At 42.6% G+C, this 22,585-nt stretch overlaps 1 protein-coding gene across 1 annotated transcript; it reads right to left on the bottom strand.

Annotated features, from left to right (window-relative positions):
• Positions 1–4,165: 4,165 nt before the first annotated feature.
• CNR1 (cannabinoid receptor 1) lies at positions 4,166–22,270 on the bottom strand. Its single transcript, XM_059842479.1, has 3 exons — positions 22,061–22,270; positions 14,800–14,892; positions 4,166–9,335 (listed from the first exon to the last, which is right to left on the bottom strand). The coding sequence occupies exon 3, from the start codon at positions 9,272–9,274 to the stop codon at positions 7,853–7,855; it is 1,422 nt and encodes a 473-aa protein (XP_059698462.1). The 5' UTR covers positions 9,275–9,335; positions 14,800–14,892; positions 22,061–22,270; the 3' UTR covers positions 4,166–7,852.
• Positions 22,271–22,585: the final 315 nt, after the last annotated feature.

Raw genomic sequence — 22,585 nt, 5'->3', positions numbered from 1 at the left:
GTATATCTGTCTAGGAGGTCAGCTGATGGCTCCTATATTTTCCTTTCTAGCACCAGATGCAACCACTTGCATTGACACTGAGCGAGACAACTCAGCTTTTACCTAAGTAAAAGTAGATCCTCAGCTTTCCCAGGGGAAAATGAGATAAATTGTTTACCTGCATATATCACTTGCATGGAAAAGTATTTGGGCCAAATGACTGATTTATTGGTGGACATTGTGGCTTTCTTTGAGTCTTTAATGACACTTTGCTGTTAAGCTAGTCGTCCTGCAAGCTATCTATTAGGAAGAGCAGATGTGTAGTTTTTTATTGTATACACACATCCACATTTCAGTCAGCTTCAGGATCCTGAGGGAGGAACTCCAAAGGAGAAAGTGGAAGCTTTTCTTAAACACCAGCTTGAGGTCTGAAGTCCAATTTTCAGGCGAGGCACAACTCACACTCAGCACAGGCAGGAAGCAGCCAGGTCCCTTTCCAGGTGCCTTGCACGGGCACTAACCCTGGGGTACAATAATTTCCACTGGGCTCCCTGCCAAGGAACCCAGCAACTGCTGCCATGGAGGGAGTAAAGCAGGAGTTGGAATATGGAGCTTTCCTGTGACAGTGTCCCCCCAGCATCTCCCAAGCTGTAAGGGGCTGCAGTCCAGAAGGTTTTGCTCTTTTTTAATCAACTCCTAGGCTAGCTATGCAGTAGCAAACCCTCTCTCTTTGCCTCCTTGTCCAGATCAGCGTTTTGCATTCCCTGGGTGCCCGGAACTTGCAGCAGCAGGCAGTTCAGCAACACCAGTGGCCATAGGCAGAGAGATTGTCTCTTCTTCTGCCAGAGCTATCGGGTTTTACAAGTGCTATAATAAGAATAAATAAAACCCCTCAAATAAATAGGAAAAGATAAGGAGGCAGATAGCTGTAATTTTCATGACTGATAGTATTACTCAATTTAGACATTAACATTCTGGCTAAAGCTTTAAACCTTGGGTTTAGTGAGCATGCCTGTTACTAATTTTGCCTACTCAGACTGCATTGGTAGCAGGTAGGTGTATAATTTTAAAATGACTTTGAATTATATTGCAAGTTAAGCACTGCAGAGACAATGATTATAATTTTTTTCCTCCAGGCAGCTGATGAAAGGTCTTACAGGATTTATTACTACCCTTCTGAAGGTTTGGGAGGAGTGTTTACTAGATGGATCCATAGCCTGTTTAACTTCCCATATTCCTCTATTAAAATGATATCCTTAATCCTTGTTCCACAACTAAGAAATGACACACAGCAGATCCCCATCTCTGATTCATTACACTGCAAAGTCTTAAATCCTTTCTCTTCAGAGTTTCAACCAGAGAAGATTATTCTTCACCTCTCTTGATGTGGTTTCTGCTGTCAGCCAGGTCACAGCAACCACCTTTCTGTAGGGAACAGACAGCATGGAGAAGTCCCCAGAGACCCTCACAGCATTACACACACAGCAGCTCCGGGAACAGCCTGGCACAAACAAGGACCAAGGAATTTCCAGCTCCCTTATCCTTTATCCCTCTCTTCAGCTAGGTGGAAAGTGGAGTATCCCTGTTGTGCTGAGCCCTGGAAGGACTTGCAATGTGTTCCATGCGGAAAAAGAAGAAATGGTTCACATAACAATGTTAGGGCTTGATCCATCCAGATACAGCTTCAAATGGCAGGAGAGGCTTCCCTTTCGTGGAAACAGTGGTTGTGATATTGCTTCCCATAATAACATGAATAAATATTATTAATATAATGAAAATAAAACAAAAAATAGGTAGAGATACTACTTTATTTTGGGGAAAGAGTTTGAATGTGTGTGGCCTTTTTCACCATGCATACACAGGTGAGAAGGAAAGAAAGCAGCATCAAAAGAGAACCAGTGCAAGCAGCCAGGAAGCAACTCTGTCAGCATTACTGAGAGCAGCTTCATTCATGATGCTCTTCACCTCATCTGCACACATATAGATAAATAAATTTCTTTACTCACATGACAAGTCCATTGAACTCCTGCCAGACTTTACGACTCTGGATTGACCCACCAAAATTCAAAATAGATTTTCCTGGTGGTAAAAACCCCCAATGAATATAGAGGCTGTTATTTATTCTGTCCCATCTTTGTTTTAATGTCAGTGAAAATGCAAATACATTGGAGTATAAAATTGCACTTTCCAAATGCACACTGATAGTTCAAAAACCTGGGGTAAGATATAATTTCTGCTGAAGTCAATAAAAATTCTGAGGGACTTTATTGAGACAGGATTCAATACCTTAAAATGCTTTAGCATTAAAGTGAGTGCTGCTCTAAATATGAAAGATGATTTATTGGAAAGCAATAGCAGGACATGTCATACCTCGTCATTAAGATTACCTTGGGCTCATTATCACTTTTTCTCCTAACTGAACTTCAAAGATCAGTATTAGATGGCTGCTCATATTAAAGGAGTTCTGTTAAAGGCAATTGTGCTTCATATTTCATACTGCTATTTAAAGAAAATCCTTTATATAAATTACCTAAAAAGACCAATGGACAAAAACAGAATGGAGGAAGACACATCTTATAAACTGTCAGATACACTCCCTTTCCTATGATTTCTTGAACACAGGAAAAATTATTTTTTCTCTTCTATCATAAACTGTTCCCTCATATGATGATTTAATTTTACAAGCCAAAGCTGGATTTTCATTGAAGACAAAGCATTTAAAACACCCAACGAAATAAGCCCAACAAACTGAAGATGTTTTATTGATGTGTGTGCATGATGATATTGTGACTTCTTAAAACAGCTGTCAGAAAAGCAGAAACAGTAAAAGATGTTAATGTGAAGGGCTGAAACAATGACAGCACATTTGCCCGCATGCTTCCTGAGCTGGTATAGTTTGGGAAAGCAGTTGCTTGGAAAGTTGTCATTATTCCCTCTTCTGTTGTTCAGAACAGACTTATAAATACAGCCAGATGTTACTGTCAAGAGGAGCTGTTGGTTTGTGGCAGCATAAGCCTTGTTTTCCAATGACCATGGAAATAGAGAGGGAATTGTCTCCTGGCTGCTTTGAAAATAACAGCTTTTAGCAGAAATATTCCGATTTAATTTAAATGTAGTATGCAGTTAAAGATCAGATTAAGAGCTAATCTTTTACTTCTAGTTGCCTTTGCTTTGCCAAGACTTTCTCAATTCACCACTGACCCAATTTTTAAAAGTAAAAATATTGTGTCATAACCATGATCCCAAGCCTTGGCAGTGTGAGGTTCACATTTGGACTTGATGATCCTAGAGGTCTTTTCCAACCTAAATGATTCCTGATTCTGTGACATGCTCACTTTATCCCCAAAGGATGTTTTCAAACCACAGATGTGAAGAAGGAAAATTGCCCAAGTAACGTGAGTCTGAGATTAAGTCATATGGAAAACTGATCCTCTGAAACAGGCAGGGACCTTTCTACAGCATTTAGTAGGCTTTTTCAACCCTTCCTTTCATATGTGGATGAGCAGCAGTGGGAGCACTCTAATGTGATTCATAGGCAGTGGCACGGCTGAGTCTGCTCTCTCTGCACAGCCTCAGTGAATCCCTCCTGGGCCACTTCATCATCCACTCCCTACACCCATCAACTCTGTCCCCACTGGCAGCGGCCAAAACTAGAATAACTCTTTGTTTATCTCAATCTTTGATTACATTTACAACCCCCAATAACTCATTTAGGTCATCACTGCTGCTGGCAGCACTATTTTAATTTGAATTCCTTTCTTCTGTTCTTTTGTGTTTTGTTTTTCTGAAGTACATGGGTTTGTCTTAATGCAACATCTTTGAGCTAAGATGCATCTGAGGAAGGCAAAAGGAATTTATTGCATTTTGCCTAATACTGAGGAAAGGGGAAATTGCCTACATAATGAAACAGGAGATGCAGTTTGAACTGTCATTTCTCTCGTCTCCATAGTACTGGATACACAAATATAAAATATATGATCTACCCCCTCCTTCAAACACATCAACGTACAATTAAAACCCACAAAGCTTGACAACCTGTTGTCAAGTTGTTTAAGCAGTTGTTTCAGAATCTGACAGACAAACTTATAAACAAAACGTAGAGCACCAGATCGTGGGATGAGGCAGCATCATCACGTGGCTTCCTCAGTTATCTCAAAATTTGGAAAATAAAAAAGCAGAGGAATACTTTTTCTCCTTGAATAAATAACAGTTTAATTACATTATAGAAATAAAATATGATATGGTAGGAATACACTGGAAATCTTACAGAAATACTATTCTGCTACTGGTAAGTAAATGGTCAAAGCTACTTTTCATAACAATCTGAACAGTACTTGTGTACAAACTATTATACAGGTTGCTAATGAAAAATATTGCAACATTTGCAAGAATGTTACCAGCTCAAACAAACATCTAATGATACAGTATTCTTCTAAGAGGAAGTAATAATGTTAGGTTTACAGACAATAAAGTTATGTTCTCCACTTTGAAACACTGGAAATAAAAATCTCAGGTAATCTGATTTCTTTACCTCATATTATCACAAGGAAAAATTTTCCTTTCACTGTGAAACAGCATCCCAAGAGACCCTGTAAACAGTTTATTCGAAGGTAGTATTTGAGATGTCACAGCAACTTCAACAATTTTCCTAGTCCACAATTACAGACTTTTTAGGCCACTGCTTGCACAGATGACTTTTTTTTTTTGAAATCACTTATTTACATACATTCAGCCAATAACAGCAGGTAGAAGGCGCTGTCTATCTCACAACAGACACACTAAAATTTTCTTCGAAAGGCCAGTGCAAGATGTGGATGGTGATTGCACAGCACTGAGGAGATTGTATCATACAAATATACAACTAGACTGTCGAGAATCTAACTCTGCACACGTGTGACACAGATGGTCTTCTAGGTAGATACGTGACACTTGGAGTTGGTACACACACATGTAACTGCAACTAGAGGTGGTGGGTGGATGATGATGATGACGATGGTGATGATGGTGTGGGTGGCTGTGGAACACAGTATTGTTTGGCTGTGCTGTCACTAAGTGAAGACAGCCAATTGCAAATTAGGAATACCTAAAGCTGAAGTATAAGTACAGCTTTTCTCGGAACGGCAGCAGATTTTTCTAATGAAAGAATAGTTCTACTTAGTGTGCAACATACAAGAAAATTGTTGCCAACTCTTTAATAAATGGTTCTAAGTGAACCGATGCAGTTCCCAGAGCTTTAGAAAAACTCATTATGCAAATGAAGATACTGATGATAGACGATAACATTTCACAGGATGCTATTTCTTATTATATCAGTAAGCACCAAGTTAAGTGCCAAGACAGCCCCATTGTCCCATGATTTATCGTAAAATTTAGAACTTGAATGCACAACAAAATTCCACAAAGTTTGCATTTAATTCACAAGAAGACAGTTTCAAAAATGGCTCTTAAAATACCCTAAACATTTCAAATGGGCTTTCCCCCACTCCTCAAAGAGGACTGCTTTAGGATGGACTAGACCTAGACATAAGAAGAAACTTTCAGGAGGGCTTGACATCCTCTGGGAATCCTCTGCAATCCACTGTTTTTGGCTGACTGCAGTGGGCCCCATGAGAGCACAGTGGTGCCCTGTCCCATCACACCGGTAAGCTGCAGGGGAGGTGTGTGGATGAGGAAAGTACCCCTGTCTCTTCCAGCTGTTGCTCAGCACCTCACCTGGTCCAATCTTATCTTTAAAACATGCCATCCCTCACCAAGCCTAAACTTGGAGCCATGTGCACCCACACAGAGCCACTGGCTGAAAGGAGCTGGGTGTTAGTTCAGCTCTGGCCTGCACTAAGGGAGCCAGAGACCCGGGACTGCTGCTCCCTCTCTCTCCCTACTTAAGCACAAGGATGGGTGGCAGGGCAGTCTGGATTTGGCTCCACTTGCCCTGCCCCATGGAGAAGGTTACCTCTGCTGCAGTAAGTGCCAGGCAGCTAAAGGACTGAGCTGCATTTTCAGCTATTTTGGTAGAAATCAGACAGCAGGGTGAGGAAACAGTCTGAAAAACCAAGGCAGCAGCGTAGAGGATCCCAGACCTTATGACTCACAAAAGAATCACAGAATATCCATGCTGCAAAGACTATCTGGTAGCATGTTCCTTGTGACGGTCCCAGGCTGCAGAAACTGTCCCACCATAGAACAGAGTCACTATTTTCCTTTAGTAACTTCTTCCTGGTAGTGTCAAACCTTGTCAGTGGTTTCAGAGAGACGCACCTCAATGCAAGCTATCAGATTTGAATGCTCACAGCCTTAAAACAAACTACAATTTACTCCTGGCTTTCTCAGTCTTCAGGAACACCATCAACAGCTGCAGCATTTTGTCAGCATGGGCTCATTCCATGCTCTCTACCTCTTGTTTCCCTTTATTCTCAAGTGCAACTGAAAGGTTGCTTCCTCTAGCACATGGATACACGCCTCGGCGTGGATCAAGATGTTCTTAATATGGTACTTTCACCAGTAATCAATTGGAAGAACTCAATTTTAGAACAGAATTCGTGTGCAAAGCGTGCAACAAGAAATACAGTTACATTTGGTCATAGTGTCCTATCTTAGCTATGCTACCATGACTCACACTGGTTAGAATATTTACACACACACACACACACACGCACACACGCACACATGTACACACACAGAGATATTTATTTATATACACGCTCACACAATAAGAAAATGTCTAAGTCTGACAATATTTCCTCCTCTTTTAGTGAAGACGAGAGTTTGGCATCTCAGGTTCTGAATCTGCTTAGACCTGGGATACAGGAATGTGACACACTTCAAGTACACATTGACTGCACAGTGATAACATCGCACATTGAGTCTGACACATGCTGTCTTCAGTGGTCCAACACCAGCACATGGCTTAAAACCAGATGCCCATTAAAGGAGCCCAGTATCTGGGACCTTTGCTTTTCAGTACTCGTATTCAGGCAATGCCCAAGAGCAGGGCAATAGTCTGTGCAACCAAAAATAATCCTTCTGTATAAATGCAGTGGTATTTAAAAGTCTGAACCAGTGCATTCCTTTCTCACATTCCTCCTCTATTCCTCTGTTGCTGTTAGTCTCATATGCATATGAAAGTAAAAGGTAGTGGGGAAATAATTTTAGTAGAAGAACACAAAGCCTCTCCTCTAAGTCCACAGAAGACCACTAAAAGTGTAAAATTTCCAAAATGTCTCATAGGAAATCTTCAAATACAGTAAGTGTTTTCAATGGGGTTTACATACCACGTTTCACGTTATTTCCACGGAATTCTACCTTATCACTTTGTTTAATCAGACAAATATCAATAACACATAATAAAACAGCACAGAATTCACGGGACACAACACATTTTACAAAACCTCTAAACTCAGCACTGCTGCTTTTGGAAAAATTCAGAAACTCCTATTACTTACAGACATGAAATACATTTCACATTGAAATGAACAGCATGATTACAAGGCTTTTTTTCTTATTTGATGGTATTGATATAGGATGTGTTATTTTTCAATTAGGTTTCACAATTCTTTTTCACACCCCCAAAGGAACGATTGCTAATCTGGTATTTTCTCTGTCCTCTTTCAGGAAACATTATTATTCAGTAAACACCTTTTGAGAAAAACTTGTGAAAATTTAGCTAGAATCCCTAATTGTAAAACCTGAAGAACTGGCTGAAGGTAATGCTCTTAACACGATCATCGCTCAGTTTACAATGACAAACCAAAAAATATTACAGGAGTGTACAAACACGTTAAGCCATGGGTTTGGTTTTCTTTGTTGTCGATTTTTAAAATTTTTTTTTTTTTAAACTGAAACTCCTTTTTTTCACAACGCTGAGAAGTCTCGTGACTTACAATGCTTCAGCAGTTGTGTCTGTAGAGACAGACATGGTAACTTTGGCAATCTTAACTGTGCTCTTAATGCAGCTCTCGGCAGCCCTGTGCACGTTCCCCGCGTTGTTGGCGTGTTTGTGCTGGCAGTCAGACTCCATGCTGTTATCCAGGGGCTGCGCGGTCCCTTCGCAGGTGGGGAACATGCTGCGGAAGGCATGTCGCAAGTCCTTGCTCCTCAGAGCGTAGATGATGGGATTCACTGTTGAATTCAGCAAACAGAGCATGCTACAGAAGGCAAAGATAGTCTTGATGAGCTTGTTCATTTTCCCAAAGACATCGTACACCATGATGGCGAGGAGAGGGCCCCAGCATATGATTAAAACAACTAGGATAAGGACCAAGGTTTTGGCTAACCTGATGTCCATACGAGTTTGATCGGGCCTAGTGATCTGTACCTTACCATCCTCCGTCGACTGAATGATTATGCTTTTCTGAGTGCCTCGCTGCAACATGCGAACAGCGTGGCTGTGAGCCTTCCACAGAATGTACATGTAGGCATAGACAATGAACAACAAGAGGACGCTGGTGACCCCGATCCAGAACATCAGGTACGTCTCATCGATGAGAGGGAATATGTCCGAACAAACAGAGTTGAGCTTTTTGCAGTTCCAGCCGAGCAGAGGGAGAACGGCTATTACAATAGCGATGGTCCACATCACACAAAATGCTACGACAGCCTTTGGTCGGGTAACAATCCTTTTATAAGCTAGCGGCCTGTGTATAGAGATGTACCTGTCTATTGCCGTGAGGAAAAGGCTACCTACGGAGGCGGTGAAGGAGGCTGTAACTCCACCCAGTTTGAACAAGAAGACGTTGGGGCTATCCTTCCGGTGGAAAACATGGAAATCCACAAAACTGTAGACAAAAATCACGCTGCCCAGGAGGTCGGCCACAGCCAGGCTGCCGATGAAATGGTAGGAGGGTCTACATCGGAGGCTTCGGGAGTGGATGATGACACACAGGACGAGGAGGTTCTCTAGGACTGTGAAGGTGCCCAGGGTGAGTGACAGCACGGCGATGGCCAGCTGCTGGCTGGGGTTCAGGATCATAAAACACTCCATATCCATAAAGTTCTCCCCGCACTGTATATTCTCCTCATTTTCCTTAAAAGTGGACAGGGACTTGTTGTAAAACTCTGTGATGTTGACCTGCTCTGAGGGAATAATGCTCAACAGGGAATCATCTCCTCCAGTCATTTTTTCTTGGAAAGGATCACCCCTGAAGGAAGAAAGGGGGAACTTCTGGGGGTAGTACCCCAGCTTGGATGCCATGTCGCCTTTCATGTCTTCGTACTGGATATCGTTGGAGCCCGCGTAAAGGAGATCTGTCGTGATTGTTCGGAAAGTTGTATCTGCGAGGCCATCTAGAATTGACTTCATAACCCCAGTCTTGTTGGTTTCAGAGATACTTGGGGGATGGAAAAATGCATCGGAGGAAGTCCTATATGGGGAAAAGATCAGACTTCATTAACATGAACAGGGAGGCAAACTCCATGGACAACTTAGCTGAACTGTGTCAAACAAAATCAACCCTTCTCTGGTATTCAGTGCAGGTCTAACTTTGCCACTGTGGGAAATCAGAGTGGGTTGAGCGCTTAGAGAGAAATCACCTAGATTTCACTAAAACTAAATTACACTAAGAAGCGACATGAAAAACAGAGGCACAGGGAATTGAATGTTTCACAGGAAAGAAATTTTCATTTCTCATCAAAACCTTATGAGCTGCTCCACCAGAAAGATATTTTTCTCAGCTTCTGATTGCAAAGCACCTTGCAGACCAGCACTCCTTGGGCTTGCTTCATTTAGATAATACCAAGAGCTGCTGCAGGAGCAGCACTAAACTGAGTCACCACCTTCTTTGTTTTTCTTTCAAAAGGCACAGAGGGTTTTGAAAAATTGACAACAGAGAGGAGACAGGGACAGAGCCATGCACTCCAGATTTCACAGTTAACCCAGTATGCCTCTACATTCTTATTATCCTGCTATGGCAATCTGAGATCTATTAACATCCTGAATTTGCTACTGAAAATTTATTAGCAAGGTGTTTGATCAATAAATATATAGCTTCATTACACTCCTATACAAAGATTACTCTATTCCTTCCTTCTGCTAAGCAAACTAAGGTACTGGGATGTTTCTGCAATATGAGAAAGGTGGGTTACACAGCTGTTACCCAGCTCTGTCCACAGTTTCAGGAAAGGTGACAGCCATGCTAAGTCAGTGAGACAATCAGTGATCTGCTCTGTACACACCAGAAGCCTCAGTCAGGACAGTTCAAGTTTGCCTAGATAAACATGGCACAAAGTTTAAGCAGTGGCCAAAATTCTAGGAAAAAGGAACCAGGAGCTACTGCTTCTGCAAAAAGCATTGTAATATAACTTGTACCCCCGGGGACACCATCAAAAACATTCTGTCCCCTCCAGAACTGGTGGGACCCAGCAGAAGGTCCCCAGGTAGCCAGTGGTGTCTGAGATCTGTCAGGCACAGCCTTTGCTCATGGATGGTGACTAGTTGTGGGGAACAACTCCTAGGCAGGGTTCCCTTGGGAGAGGACCCACCAGCACCTGAGCATGCATCAACATATAAGACAAGTCTTACAGCTCTTGTTATGCTGTACTCCTTTATATTACTTTGCCGATAGAAAATGCCTTGAATATGGATTGAACATCTGCTTTAGGGCCCCCTTCCACCACCTCAATGGATGAAAGTGATCTGAATACAAATAAGAGCGAGAATCACTCCTTTTGTTTGCTACAGATATTCTACATCTGCTATGGGACATCTCTATGATTAATCAGCAACAGGAGCAAACCAAGCTTCTTCTTGCTTTTAGTAGGGAGGAAATTGCACTCAAGAAACTCTAGATGCCAGTACATAGGCTTGTACTAACTTAACCTGTTCACTTTATACAACTGACAATAAATGGTCAGAAAGGCTACAAGAGTTTATTTAGTACAAAATCAGAGTACTGATCAACTCCTAAAGAGAAGACATGCACAGTAGGTACCACTGTTCTCTTTTCCCATGAAAACTATAGGAAAGAAGAAAAGAATGCCTCTCTACAACAATAGCAGTACTCAAAAATACATGAAATCATGAGCATTTCCAAAGAAGCAGAGATCACTTGGCTGGTGATATATTTATACTGCCCTTACAGCATGTGAACACTCAAGACTTTTTCCACAGCTCTTTTAAGTTTTGCCTTTTATTAAGCAGGCCTGGACAGTGAGTATTAAAGGGAATATATGAACTTAGACCTTCAGAAGACACTGCAACTCCAATGCTGCAAATAAGTATGAGTACAAACAACCCTTACCAGGATAGTCACAACACACAAAATCTACTGGCTGAGTCAGCTTTTGCAGACACAGTTTGCTCAGCAAATAACAATTATTAGACAGACATACAGTATTAAGGAATTTAATTTTGAGGGCGTGAGCAGTGAGGGAGGGAAATGTCACTGAAGCATACATTAAAAATGAACAGCAATCATCTAATATGGAAGGTACTTTTCTGTTTTATAGCTGTTCCTAGAGAATTTGCAGATGTTACACGCTGCAAAGATGACTCTGCTGATAAATCTGCTTTGGGCAAAGCCTGGCAACTTCAAGCTTGGCATTGTAACACCATTTTACAACCAGAAGTGAAGAATTTGTTATTAATTTTGAAAACTAACCAAAAATATGAAAAAAGTAGTTCTATAAATATGGAAAGATTGCTGTGGTACCCTCTGCTATTCAAGCTTATTTTTGACAGAAGGGAACCATTTTAATGAGTAAAGTCACAGCCCCATGTCAAGAAGATTATGTCTGAGGAAAGCTTCATAAATTGTATTCAACTGAGCACTTCTTCTAGACAGACAAACAAATTGTTATGAGGTAGCTGATCCCTGCTGGAGTCATGTCAAGTACAGACTTTCTCAGAATTAGGTGCCATGCAACCTGTACCTTTATTTGAAATACAAATGAAAGAACACGAATTCTTGTGTGCTCTTTTGAAGGTGGCAGTGAGTTATGTGACAATATCACTATGCATACATATGCTATGCTAACAACATGGTTAATGGGATCAGGAGAGGTAAGTCTTACTTTGAATGTCAATGATTTTTTTTTTTCCCTCTGTATTTTTACATTGAGATTATTACAGTAATTTTCACCTTACTGTGTCTGCAAAGAGAGTTTTCTTTGAGAGTACTTGGGAGTTCATTAGTAGTGTAGTTTAGGCTTTGGGGGATGCTGCTAACATTAATTTTGGTTTTGTTTGCTGCTGGGAATATTCTAATTGGAAATTTCTACCAGTATGTGTGCATGCACCTATTCAAGCTGCAGCTGATTTTTATTAAAGTTGCAGTAAAACAACCATTTGCCTCATCTGGAATTACACTTTACAGGAAATTCATTTATTTTAATTTAGATACTAGCTTATCCCAGTATAAGCTCACTACTAAAATGCACTGAAGAGATCAGTAAGATTTTCCATAGCTGTCTGGTGAAAACAAGACTGGACCTTTGGTACTGCAGATACCAGGACACAGGTGCTGCTCGATTTGACATAGGAAGAACAGACAGTAACAGAAGCAATGCCAGTGCCACACACATTTTGGCTCTGAGCATTTCTGTCCAAACCTGGAGTGGTGAGCAGGCAGCACCCACGGAAACAGAGACTCCACACCATGCAGCCACACTACCCTTTACAGCTGGCTTCAACACAATCCAAACCCATCCTGCCCAACAGCCATGACTATCTCCACACGAAATATTCCATGAGTCCCTCTGGCTTCTCAGAGCTTCCACAGGGAAGAAGTGTTCTCCACACAGTTTCATCCTCTCTCTCTGGGGCTGGAGTGACAGCTGTGTGCTGCAGAAAGCTCCCCTCATGGGCAGAATGGCAGTAAGGGAGAGCCCCCCTGTTCTGCCAAGAACTCTCCTGCCCTGCCAGAATCCACTCTTCCAACTTCTTTGAGTTTTCAAAGGTCCCAGCTTCATTCCTGCCATAAATGACCTCTATTACACCACTCATTTTAAAACAGCTTTTAAAAGACTGACACATTGATTAAATATGAAGGAGAGGTTGCACCGAGACTGGCACTCAACATTTTTCATGTATTTCCACAACTGCGTGCAGCAATTCACAGCAAGTACTGAATGATGACTGCGGATAAGAATTAAACAACACAGAAAAACTTCAAGGATCTTTTCTCTTGAAGACCAGAGCAGAACAATCATAGCTGAGCACCTTTTTAGACCCTTCTCCCATCATCCGGCAGCTGTTGATGGGCACTGCCAGCCCAGCTGTGCGAAGTGACAGCCACTAGGTGGAGTGGCTTTGACACACCCCTGGCTCAGCTGTCTGCAGCGACACACACGGTCAACTTCCTTCGGCCCTTTTTCCCTGCCTACTTTACCAACATCAAACACATGAAGTGTTAAACATCACCTGAAGGTTGGAGTCACAACTTTGTAAGGCTCTGTGTTCAAAGTGAAAGAATTAGTGAAGAGTTGAGGGGGCAAGCCTTACTAGTGCCCTCCACTGTGTGGTTTTCATATAGCCCTAAAAGATGCTCGGGTATCAGAATATAAATACACTTCAGGCAAAATAAAAAATTTATATAGTACATCAGAGGATGGTAACTCATCATCAAGGACAACAGGGAGAATTATACCTCCTTTGGACTTCTTATTGGTCCACAAGACCAGTTCACTCAGGGAACAAGAACATGTCTTCATTAAAATGCTATTACCTATCTTCTCCTGCTGTTCTGGGGTAGAAGGAGAGCTGGAAAGTTTTTATCATTGTCTACAAAAAGAGCTGAATTTGTCACAATTTTCAAACCAGGATGATTGATAAAGCAATTTTAATAGCCTGAATAGAAGGAGTGAGTATTTATGCTCTTCCTGGAAGTAATTATGAGCAACACAATGATGATACTGATAGCTGCAAAAATGTTGACAATGCAAAAAAAGGAATCAAAACACGAAAGGGAAATCCACAATCAAACCTTTTTGGCTTCTATTTTAGAAAATATTTTGATCTCCACGTCTGTACATTTCTTCTATGATAATCATAGTTAATTAAGGACAGGATAAAGGACAAGTAGGAAGAATTCAATCCATTTCTGAATGCATAAAAATATACAAATGCACTCTCCTTGTTTATACCTTATAAGGTTCTAAGTCATTCAGAGAAGACCATTATCTTCTGATAAGTTTACATAGTGCCCAATTACTGGGATTCCTCCCAAACTGGGTCCAAAAAGTATTACCACAGGAGAAACAGCAATAATTTACACTCACATGCAGTCAGCTGTAAAACTGCGAGAGAAATGAGATCTACCATGGTAACTGTTGGCCTCTGGAATTAGAACTGTCCTATAAAACGAAAATTTATATGGCTAATAATTACCTTATCCCATATGGTGATGGACAATACAGCTTCGAGGACAGAACAAGGTTTCTAAGCCTTAGAGAAAGAAATGTGCAGACTGAGAAATGGTACTCTCAGACTCAGTAACACCAAGTAAGGAAAAAACACATGTTGAGAAGAATGCGAAGGCAATGTTACCCCTATCCTATTTACTGGTTTACTACTCCATCTCCAAAACTGTGCTACTCCTGGGCTAAAAATGGCAAATATGCTGTCACTCCTAATTCAGGAAAACTTGCATTCATTTCAGTCAGAATTTTCTCTGTGTGAGGGATTGGGAAGGAGCACAGACACTAGGAGAGGAGCAAATTAGGGATGTTATCTTCTAGATATAGCAAGGCACTATCAGCTATGGGGTAAACTAGGGCTTGCAAGTAATGAACCCAATTTTGTTCTTATGTAACAAGATCATATCTTTGGCAAGTTGAACCTTAATTAGCAAGAAGGCACAGCTACATGGTTATTTGTGTTAATTAACATACCGTTTGCACACTAGCAGGATGGGGGCTGGACTGTTCCAATCTGTGGGCAAATAGCTCCTATGTGACACCCCCCGGCATCCAGCAGCTGACAACCTGAACAAAAACAAACAAGGGGGAAAACGGGGTGTTAATCAGTGATAGACAATATTTTTAAAGGAATAGTACTATTTCCTCCCTCCAAAGTTGGCCAGATGTGTGTACCAGTTTTAGCCAGGTGATTTGCAGGTACAGAGAAAAGGAGGCTGCACCTTACATCCCAAACAGCCAGAGCATATGCATATGTCTAATATCATAGAGGTTCGGAAGCAAGACTGAAGTCCTGCTCCTTCTGGTGCGGGGGAAGGACCAAAACTTTCCTCTCTGTGAGCCAGCAACCTCTATGCCCATCTCTGAACTGCTAGAGTTGTTCCATGTTGGAATGAGAGCTAAACATCCAGAAATAAAGACACGAAGTGATAATCCAAGAGGCAGGGTGCATGCCTGATAAGAGGCATAGCTTGAAGCCCTTCTTCTGAATTAAGCAAACCAAGGATGCACCTCCTACATCCCACAGAGATGCAGAGGAAGAAGAGTGGGGGCAGCTGCCCCATCTGCCTGTGAAAAATCTCTAGAACTCCCGAGGTCACCTAAAACTCCTCAGCTTGTAAAACACAACCCCTTTACACAACACATTTCCTACCAAGTTGTAGACAAGATGAAGTACTGAAGTCACAAACCAGCCAAGGGGACTATCAGAGTCATATTGACAGGAAACTAGAGCTACCTGTTCTGCCCAGCTTTTGGGGGAAGGGATGCAAGGCAGAGGTGGCTATTGTAAAACTGTAGATTTAAAGATCTTCCACAGTTTACTTCATATTGTCTTAATTTCATCTAAAGATAGAATTTTGAAAGAAGATGAGGCATCTTGCTGAAGTATAAAAGTCTCAGATGAAAGGAAACACTGAAGCAATTGTGACCTTATTACTTGCTTAAAATCAGCTCCAGTTTAGGGACTGGTTTCCTAATTTTCTTCTGTTCTTCTTTTCCAATAAAGCAGAATGAACAGATAATATGAAAAGTTTGATACAGTGCCGTGGTACTTATATTTTAAAGAAAATGGAAGAGAACTGGAATGGAAGCCAGGTAATTTTGAACTCTCAAAGTTTTTCACAAAAGAGTTCATCTCGGATTTTAAAATTCCAACAGAAATCCTGTCATTTCCAGCCTCTTCTCTAGCCATTCTCTAATGCCAAAAGGTGCAGGCACTTATTGCTGAGCAGAATTGACATAAATGCTAAACGGGGACAGAGAAGCCCAGCCAGATGCTAAAGAGATAAGGGATTAACACTCAATCTCCTGGAAGTACCTAGAAGAAATGGCAGCTTTGTACATAACGTGTAGTTTAAGGGAGAGAAGTAATTTGAAACAAGAGCAGGACCATCCATTGGATGCTAAATGCTAAAGGTCTCCAGAATGTAATGTCTAGAGGATCAAACTGGAGGAAAACCATATTTATTATGAAGAAAAGAGAGAGAGAGAGAGGGAGAGAACCACTCCTAGAAAATAGTTTCCATGCAATGGCCAGAACAGTACACAGAAGGTCACAAATTTGTTGCAGCAGAAAATATTAGCGAACTTTATTAAAAGAGTAAGGTTTAGAGACAGAAAGATAGCAAAAACATCAGGCTCCAGGGAGAATTCTCATGAACTGCCCAGACTATATGTCTGCCTTCTCATCCCCCCTCAACAAACCGGCTGTAACAAGTTTTAATTAAAGAAATCATGAGATAGCAAGGAGATGCCGAGAGCAATGGTAATGTGGGTTAAGTTATTGGTGTGGTAAGGATTGTTAGGAGAGAAGAAAGATAACTACTGTCCTTATATTGGGAATAAGACATCTCCAGGCAAGACAGGAGCAAAGTGGAGAAAGGTAAGAAAGGAAGACCCAAGTCGAAGTGTCTCAGTCTCAGTGAGGCAGGGATACAGATTCTAGAGAAAGAGGAGAATTGCCTTTGTGATAGGCTGGAGGAAAGCAGATCAGGTGGAGAAGAAAACTCACACGAGAGAAAACCTCCCTCCTCTTCTGAGCTATGCGAACTTCAGAGACACCTCCATAAGCTGGAAGATAAAGCTAGTGGGATTTTTCAGATCTCACCATAAAGAAAGAACAGATCCACTGCTCGCTCTGCAGGCAATAACTTGCTCTTTTGAAAGTCCATTTCTGATCTGTATTCAAATGATGAAGAAAGATGCAAAGGGCTCTGAGAAGCCATCCTTGGTAAGGTCAGAGAAAAGGACAGCACTGTAGGCACTGACAGTTGGGACCAGGCTGGGGACACTCAGGTTAGCTGAGCAAATGTGGCCAGGGACATTAACAAAAATCAAACTGCTCAAGGAAAATGACATACAGGATAAGGACTTCAAAGGTGGAAAGGAAGAGAGTGCTCAAATGGAGCCATTGAGTGACCCATATGGTGGGAAAACATAACAAAAGTGAAAAAGAGGTTCACAGTCAATGACAAATGTTAGCGCACAGAAGGCCAGCAACACATTGCAAAGCAACATCCCTTCTACCTCAGTCTTCAAGAGTCTGCCTCTCCTGCAGACTTTTTTTAGGCCATCAAGTACTGGCAATGCTCAGAAGCTAGGACACAGAGGCTTTTGGCAACTGCGATACCCCGTGCCACCAGCATTAGCAAAGGACAAAAATACGCACTCCCAATTAAAAAATGAAAACCATTTTTTCATTTCTGGAGCTGTCTGGTCTTTCCTAAGTTGACATAAGCTCAGATAACTGTCTTCATAGTTACATTCACAATATAATGATATTCAAATATACTGCCTTCACACACACAAATAACTTGTGAAATTATTTGCCAGCATATTAAGCCACTACACCAGATTGCTTGGCAATGGTGTATGTCTTTGAAATATGCAGATGCTTTTCTTTTTTTAAAAAAAGGAGAGAGAGAGGGAAGAGGAGAAGTGAAAAAGAATTACAGTAGAATTTGATATCCAAGTAGCAGAACAACAAATTGTGGAGAGACTCCAACCAATATTACATCAGACTTGGAAAAATAGCTAAAATATACTGAGGGATGAATTATGACTTTATATATATAGGTATACTTCTATGCATAGACTTACAAATAGACATAAACAAAAAAAACACATGCCTAGAAGAAGAACTGAAGTCTCACAAACCCTGCAGTATGTCATGCATAAACTCAAATTTCAAGTGCTAGAGTACACGCAGACAAGTGTAGGTACAAAAATATAGGCAAGATGATTGCTGAACATCCTTCTGAATTCCCTTATACACAGCCTTTTTGGCTAAAAGCAAGAATCTAAAAATAATATATCTATCACTAAGATCCTGCAAAAGTTATTTTTCATGTATAAATACATATGTCACCTAACATTCCAGGCATGTACATAGTCTGGACTTCAGCACTGCATTCCTTCAGAGGTACAACTGACTAAGAGCAGTGATTTCTGAGAGCATGTTTCACATAGTCAGGAGAACAGAGAGGTGGGAGCCCCCCAAGATCCTAAACATAAACTCTGAAATGTTTCCCAAAATGCAGAAAGATGGAAACTACTCCAGTGAGGGCTGAAAGGGAATTGACTGTACAGACCTGCTCCTGCTCACTTTGTAGTGAGTAAACACATCTTTCTCAAGAATACATAATTGCCATTAAAGAGGTTAACGCAGGATGAGGCATATTTGATGCCATCTAGCCTCAATCTACACAAACAATACAACATCTGAATTGTATAGAACATCCACTTTCACCAACAGTCCAGCCAAGGTATAAGAAGTGAACATCATGCTGTCATACACTGTAATGAAATACCTATTTTGTCTGTGATTGGGATGTGGCCAGTTTCACCAAGAAAGGATTTTCCTACTGAAAAGAGGCAGAACTGAGCTTGAGGTGTGCATCACCGTAATGCCCCTGCATGAGGCACAAATGGCAGAACAAAATGTGCTCCAACCTTATGTTGCAAACCCAATCATTTTTCACGGGCAACAATGGTACCTTCGGGAAAAAGGGGGAAAAAAAGAAAGTTCTAACGAGAAATTGATTTATAAGTCTTTACAGCCATTTCAAAAGGACAGGTTATAGCTGGTTTCAGCAGTCATTAACAAAGCCACACACTTTCAAAGGGTGTGAGTTTTGGGGGGGAATCCTTATCCCACCAACAGTGATGGGATGTGCACTTTGAGCAGCAGTACAGTGCCAGTCTAGAAATGGAGACATACAGAGCAATACTGAGAAGACAGGCTGTCACATTTTAAACTTTGCATTAATAACAAATGCTCTTGCTGTCTATTCTGGCACATTTGCAAGCTTGCTTTTAGGTACAAGTGACTTGCATGCATTTCCACTGTAGATAAGAAAACAAGAGCAGCCTTGTTATGATTAAAAGGGTCTATTTCCCTCTGCCTTCTGTCTTGTGTGTCCATCTGCATAGCTGCTTTGAACTTGGCCAAATCCCAGTGTTAGGGTCGCCCACAGTACGAATTTTAAACCATCAGCAGACTGAATTTCCTGCTAGAGAAGAGAAGAATCTCCAGATTCTCACCTAAACAACGAGTCGTTTTGCAGAACATTCTTCATGTTACATAGCCTAAACTATTTCAGAAATTGCAGCAAAAAATAATTTACTGTTTCATGAGGACTGTCAAATAAAGACAAAATAGACATTTGGAAAGAAATTAAGAACAATCAGCACTGAGAAAAATGAATTCTGCAGATGCTTAGGTAGGTGACTATATGACTCGAGAGGTCACAAAGTTTGCATTTGAGAAGTTACAGTAATTTCTCTTTAAACCATGGAGAATTAGAGAAACTAGGAGAGCAGAAGTCAGTGCATGAGACCTGCAGAATCAAGAATGGCAATGTACTCATAAAAATCTTGGGCAATACTAAATTAATACATGAGTTTCAATTCTTAGTCTCCTCACCTACCTCACCTCAACTCAATAGAAAAGAAAACCATGTCAGTTCTCCCTCTCTAGTGCGTAGCATTTTCAGCACCAAAATTCCCAGTGGGATGCAAGCATTTAGAGATGGGCACATTAAAGGCTGAAAGTCAAAAATGGCTTCAAAAAGAAAGAAAAAAAAAGTTATTTCCTTCTAAACTTCTGCTGCCCAATCAAAAACTTGTAATAGGGGAAGTTAAAGAGAGGTTTGCATTGACTAAGACCTGTCAGTCCTTCAACAGAGCATGAAAGCCTTTAACGGGGTCCTTTATGCAACTGAGCTCACATCATTCATCAAAGAACAACAGCCAGGATCAAAGGCATCCACCAGCTCATCCTCGCAATACTATAACCTGCTTCCACCTTCACCTTGAGTTTTATAGGGATTTTGACTCCATTCCTGCGAGTTTAAGTAGCACAGAATGGTCAACGAGCTAAATTCTCAGCAAATAAGTCAATTTCTTTACCTAGCCAACTTTTTTTTTCCTTTCTGGCAATAGGTGCCTGCTGGCTCAGTCAAACAATTACTGTTTTTATGAATTCTGCTTTAAAATGGTTTTATTTAAATGGTTCTGCCTCTTATTCCAACGACCAACAGATAATAAAGCAAAGCTGTTACTCGTTGCTACAAAACTAATTTTAACCTCAAGCAAATCAGGAATTACACATTCATCTTCTGAACTGTTTAAAGATGTTACGTTCATTTCTTTTATGACTGATTTAATAAACTCTGCCTGCATAATAAATATTCCTACTATAGTCACAGGGTTTTTTTCTCTTCTTGAGGAGGAAAAACCCATGCTGGTGGTTGATATGAGGTGTAACATGAAAATAATTAAGCACAGCCAAGTAATTTTAGCAATGCTGTACATTTTGTTATTACACATCATATTCAGTATCGCTCTGATTCTTCGCCTTAACAGCAATGCCACCCCCAGCAGAGAATGCCATATTCCTTTAAGAAAGGGTGAACAATAACAATGAAAACAACATGATGCATCTGAGAAAAAAGGAAAAAAAATTACTACACCTTTAGCAGGTTAAAAAAGCTACTGTTTTGTTTTTGTTTTTTTTTTTATAAACCCTAGTAGATACTCAAGGGGAATTTTGTTATCTGGCTGTATGTTACATATGAGCCTTTATCTTCTGAAAGAAAAAAAAAAAATGTGCCGAAACTCCTAATGTTATAATTTGCTGCCATACAGAAAATAACAGTGATAATTTTAGAGAAAGAAGGAAAACTATGGACTTCATCTTCTGACACCATTTTACTTAATCAAACTGCAATCACAGTAATGAGCTCTCTCCTACCAAAGGCTCGGTACATACCTCATCCAGGGGTATTCTCAATGGAGATTTGCAGACGTCTTTGAGACAAAAAGATGCCCATTTGAAATAAGCCCATCTGGTTACTCAAAATTATTTCTCAACAGATGAAGATTTCACATGACAAACGCTGCGTGAAGTTTAAAAGGCTCACTCTTTTTCAGCTCTTTTCCCCCCAGACTTCCAAATTTCAGATAAAAACCAACCAACTAACCAACAAACCCTACTGATATTCTGAGGATGCTGAACGACTAAATGACATTTTTTAACGGAACATCACTGCGCGCAAAATTGCGAACCGCCTTTTATTTCGGTTACAGCCTCACAGACAGAGTTTTGAGAGGAAGAGTGCACAGGAAAGCCGGTCTGAATGCCACCCGCTGTAAATCACCAGTGGGTCAGGACGAGAGGAAAAACCTCCGGTGTCAGATAAGGTCCTGAGGGAGCCCGGGAGGCTACCGGCTCCGCGCACAGAAGAATAGACGCGTGTTAACCATAACGCCACCAGCCGCCCGCACCCCCGCCCGCTGCCGGGCTCCCCTCGGCCGCCGGGTCCCCCGTCCTCCGGCCGGGCTCGCGAAGCCAAAGTGCGCTCCCGGGAGCTCTCAGGACCACCGGGCTTTTCCCGGGTGGCCCTCGGGCTATCTCCAACTCGCCCCAGCCGCCCGAGGCGGCGGCGCGGGGCCGTGCCCGGGGCACAGACGAGACCCGCGCGGTCCCTGGCCCCGCCGCAGCGCGGGTCGCGATCGCCGCGGGACGCAGCGGCGGATCACGGGGAGGGATGCTCCGCAGGCAGCCGCCTCCCCTCCGCCCGCTCCGCCGTCGGGGCAGGCGGTGTCATTCCCCGAAAACCCCCCTCCCACCCACGCCGCCAACAAACTTTGAGGGGGACGAAGGGTCCCTGGCCCCCGACCGGGGGGCACCCGCCGCCCTCCCCTGCCCCCCCGCCGCCCGCGCCGTCCTTACCCTCGGCACGGCACCGGCCGCGTTCCCCGCCTGCTCCGGCCGCGCCGACCCCCGGCAGGGAGCAGGAGCGCCGCCCCACCCGGGCACCCCAGCACTGGGGAGCGCCGAGGAGGCGGTGCCGGTGAGGGGAAGGAGGAGGTGGGAGACTTCTCCCCCCGGCTGCCTCCCCTTCTTCGCTTCCCTCCCCTCGGCGCCTCCTCTCCGACCACCGCCGCCCTCGCTCGCCCGGCTCAGGCGGCACGCCGGGCTCCGCCGCCCTGCCGCCGCCGCCGCTCCATGTGCCGCCCGCCCGCCCCCTCCTCCGCCGCCTCCGCCCGCCGCCGCCTCGGCGCGGGGAGGCAGCGCGGGAGCCGCCGGGCGCCCGGCGTGGCTCCGGCACACGCCGCCGCTGCGTCCCCCCCGCCTTCCGCCCCGCTCCGGTCCCATTTATGAAGCCCGGCGCCCATCACGTGTCAGCGTGTGCCTTTTGTCCCGGCCCTGGCAGCACCGGGGCGGACAGGCGGCGCTGGCCAAACTTCGCCCCGG

This window comes from Haemorhous mexicanus, chromosome 3 (assembly GCF_027477595.1).
Source record: "Haemorhous mexicanus isolate bHaeMex1 chromosome 3, bHaeMex1.pri, whole genome shotgun sequence".
NCBI lineage: Eukaryota > Metazoa > Chordata > Aves > Passeriformes > Fringillidae > Haemorhous > Haemorhous mexicanus.
This window is presented reverse-complemented; position numbering and strand designations above follow the sequence as displayed.

Coding starts and splice junctions, on each gene's coding strand:
- CNR1 (XM_059842479.1), bottom strand. CDS start 9,274: ATGAAGTCAATTCTAGATGGCCTCGCAGATACAACTTTCCGAACAATC.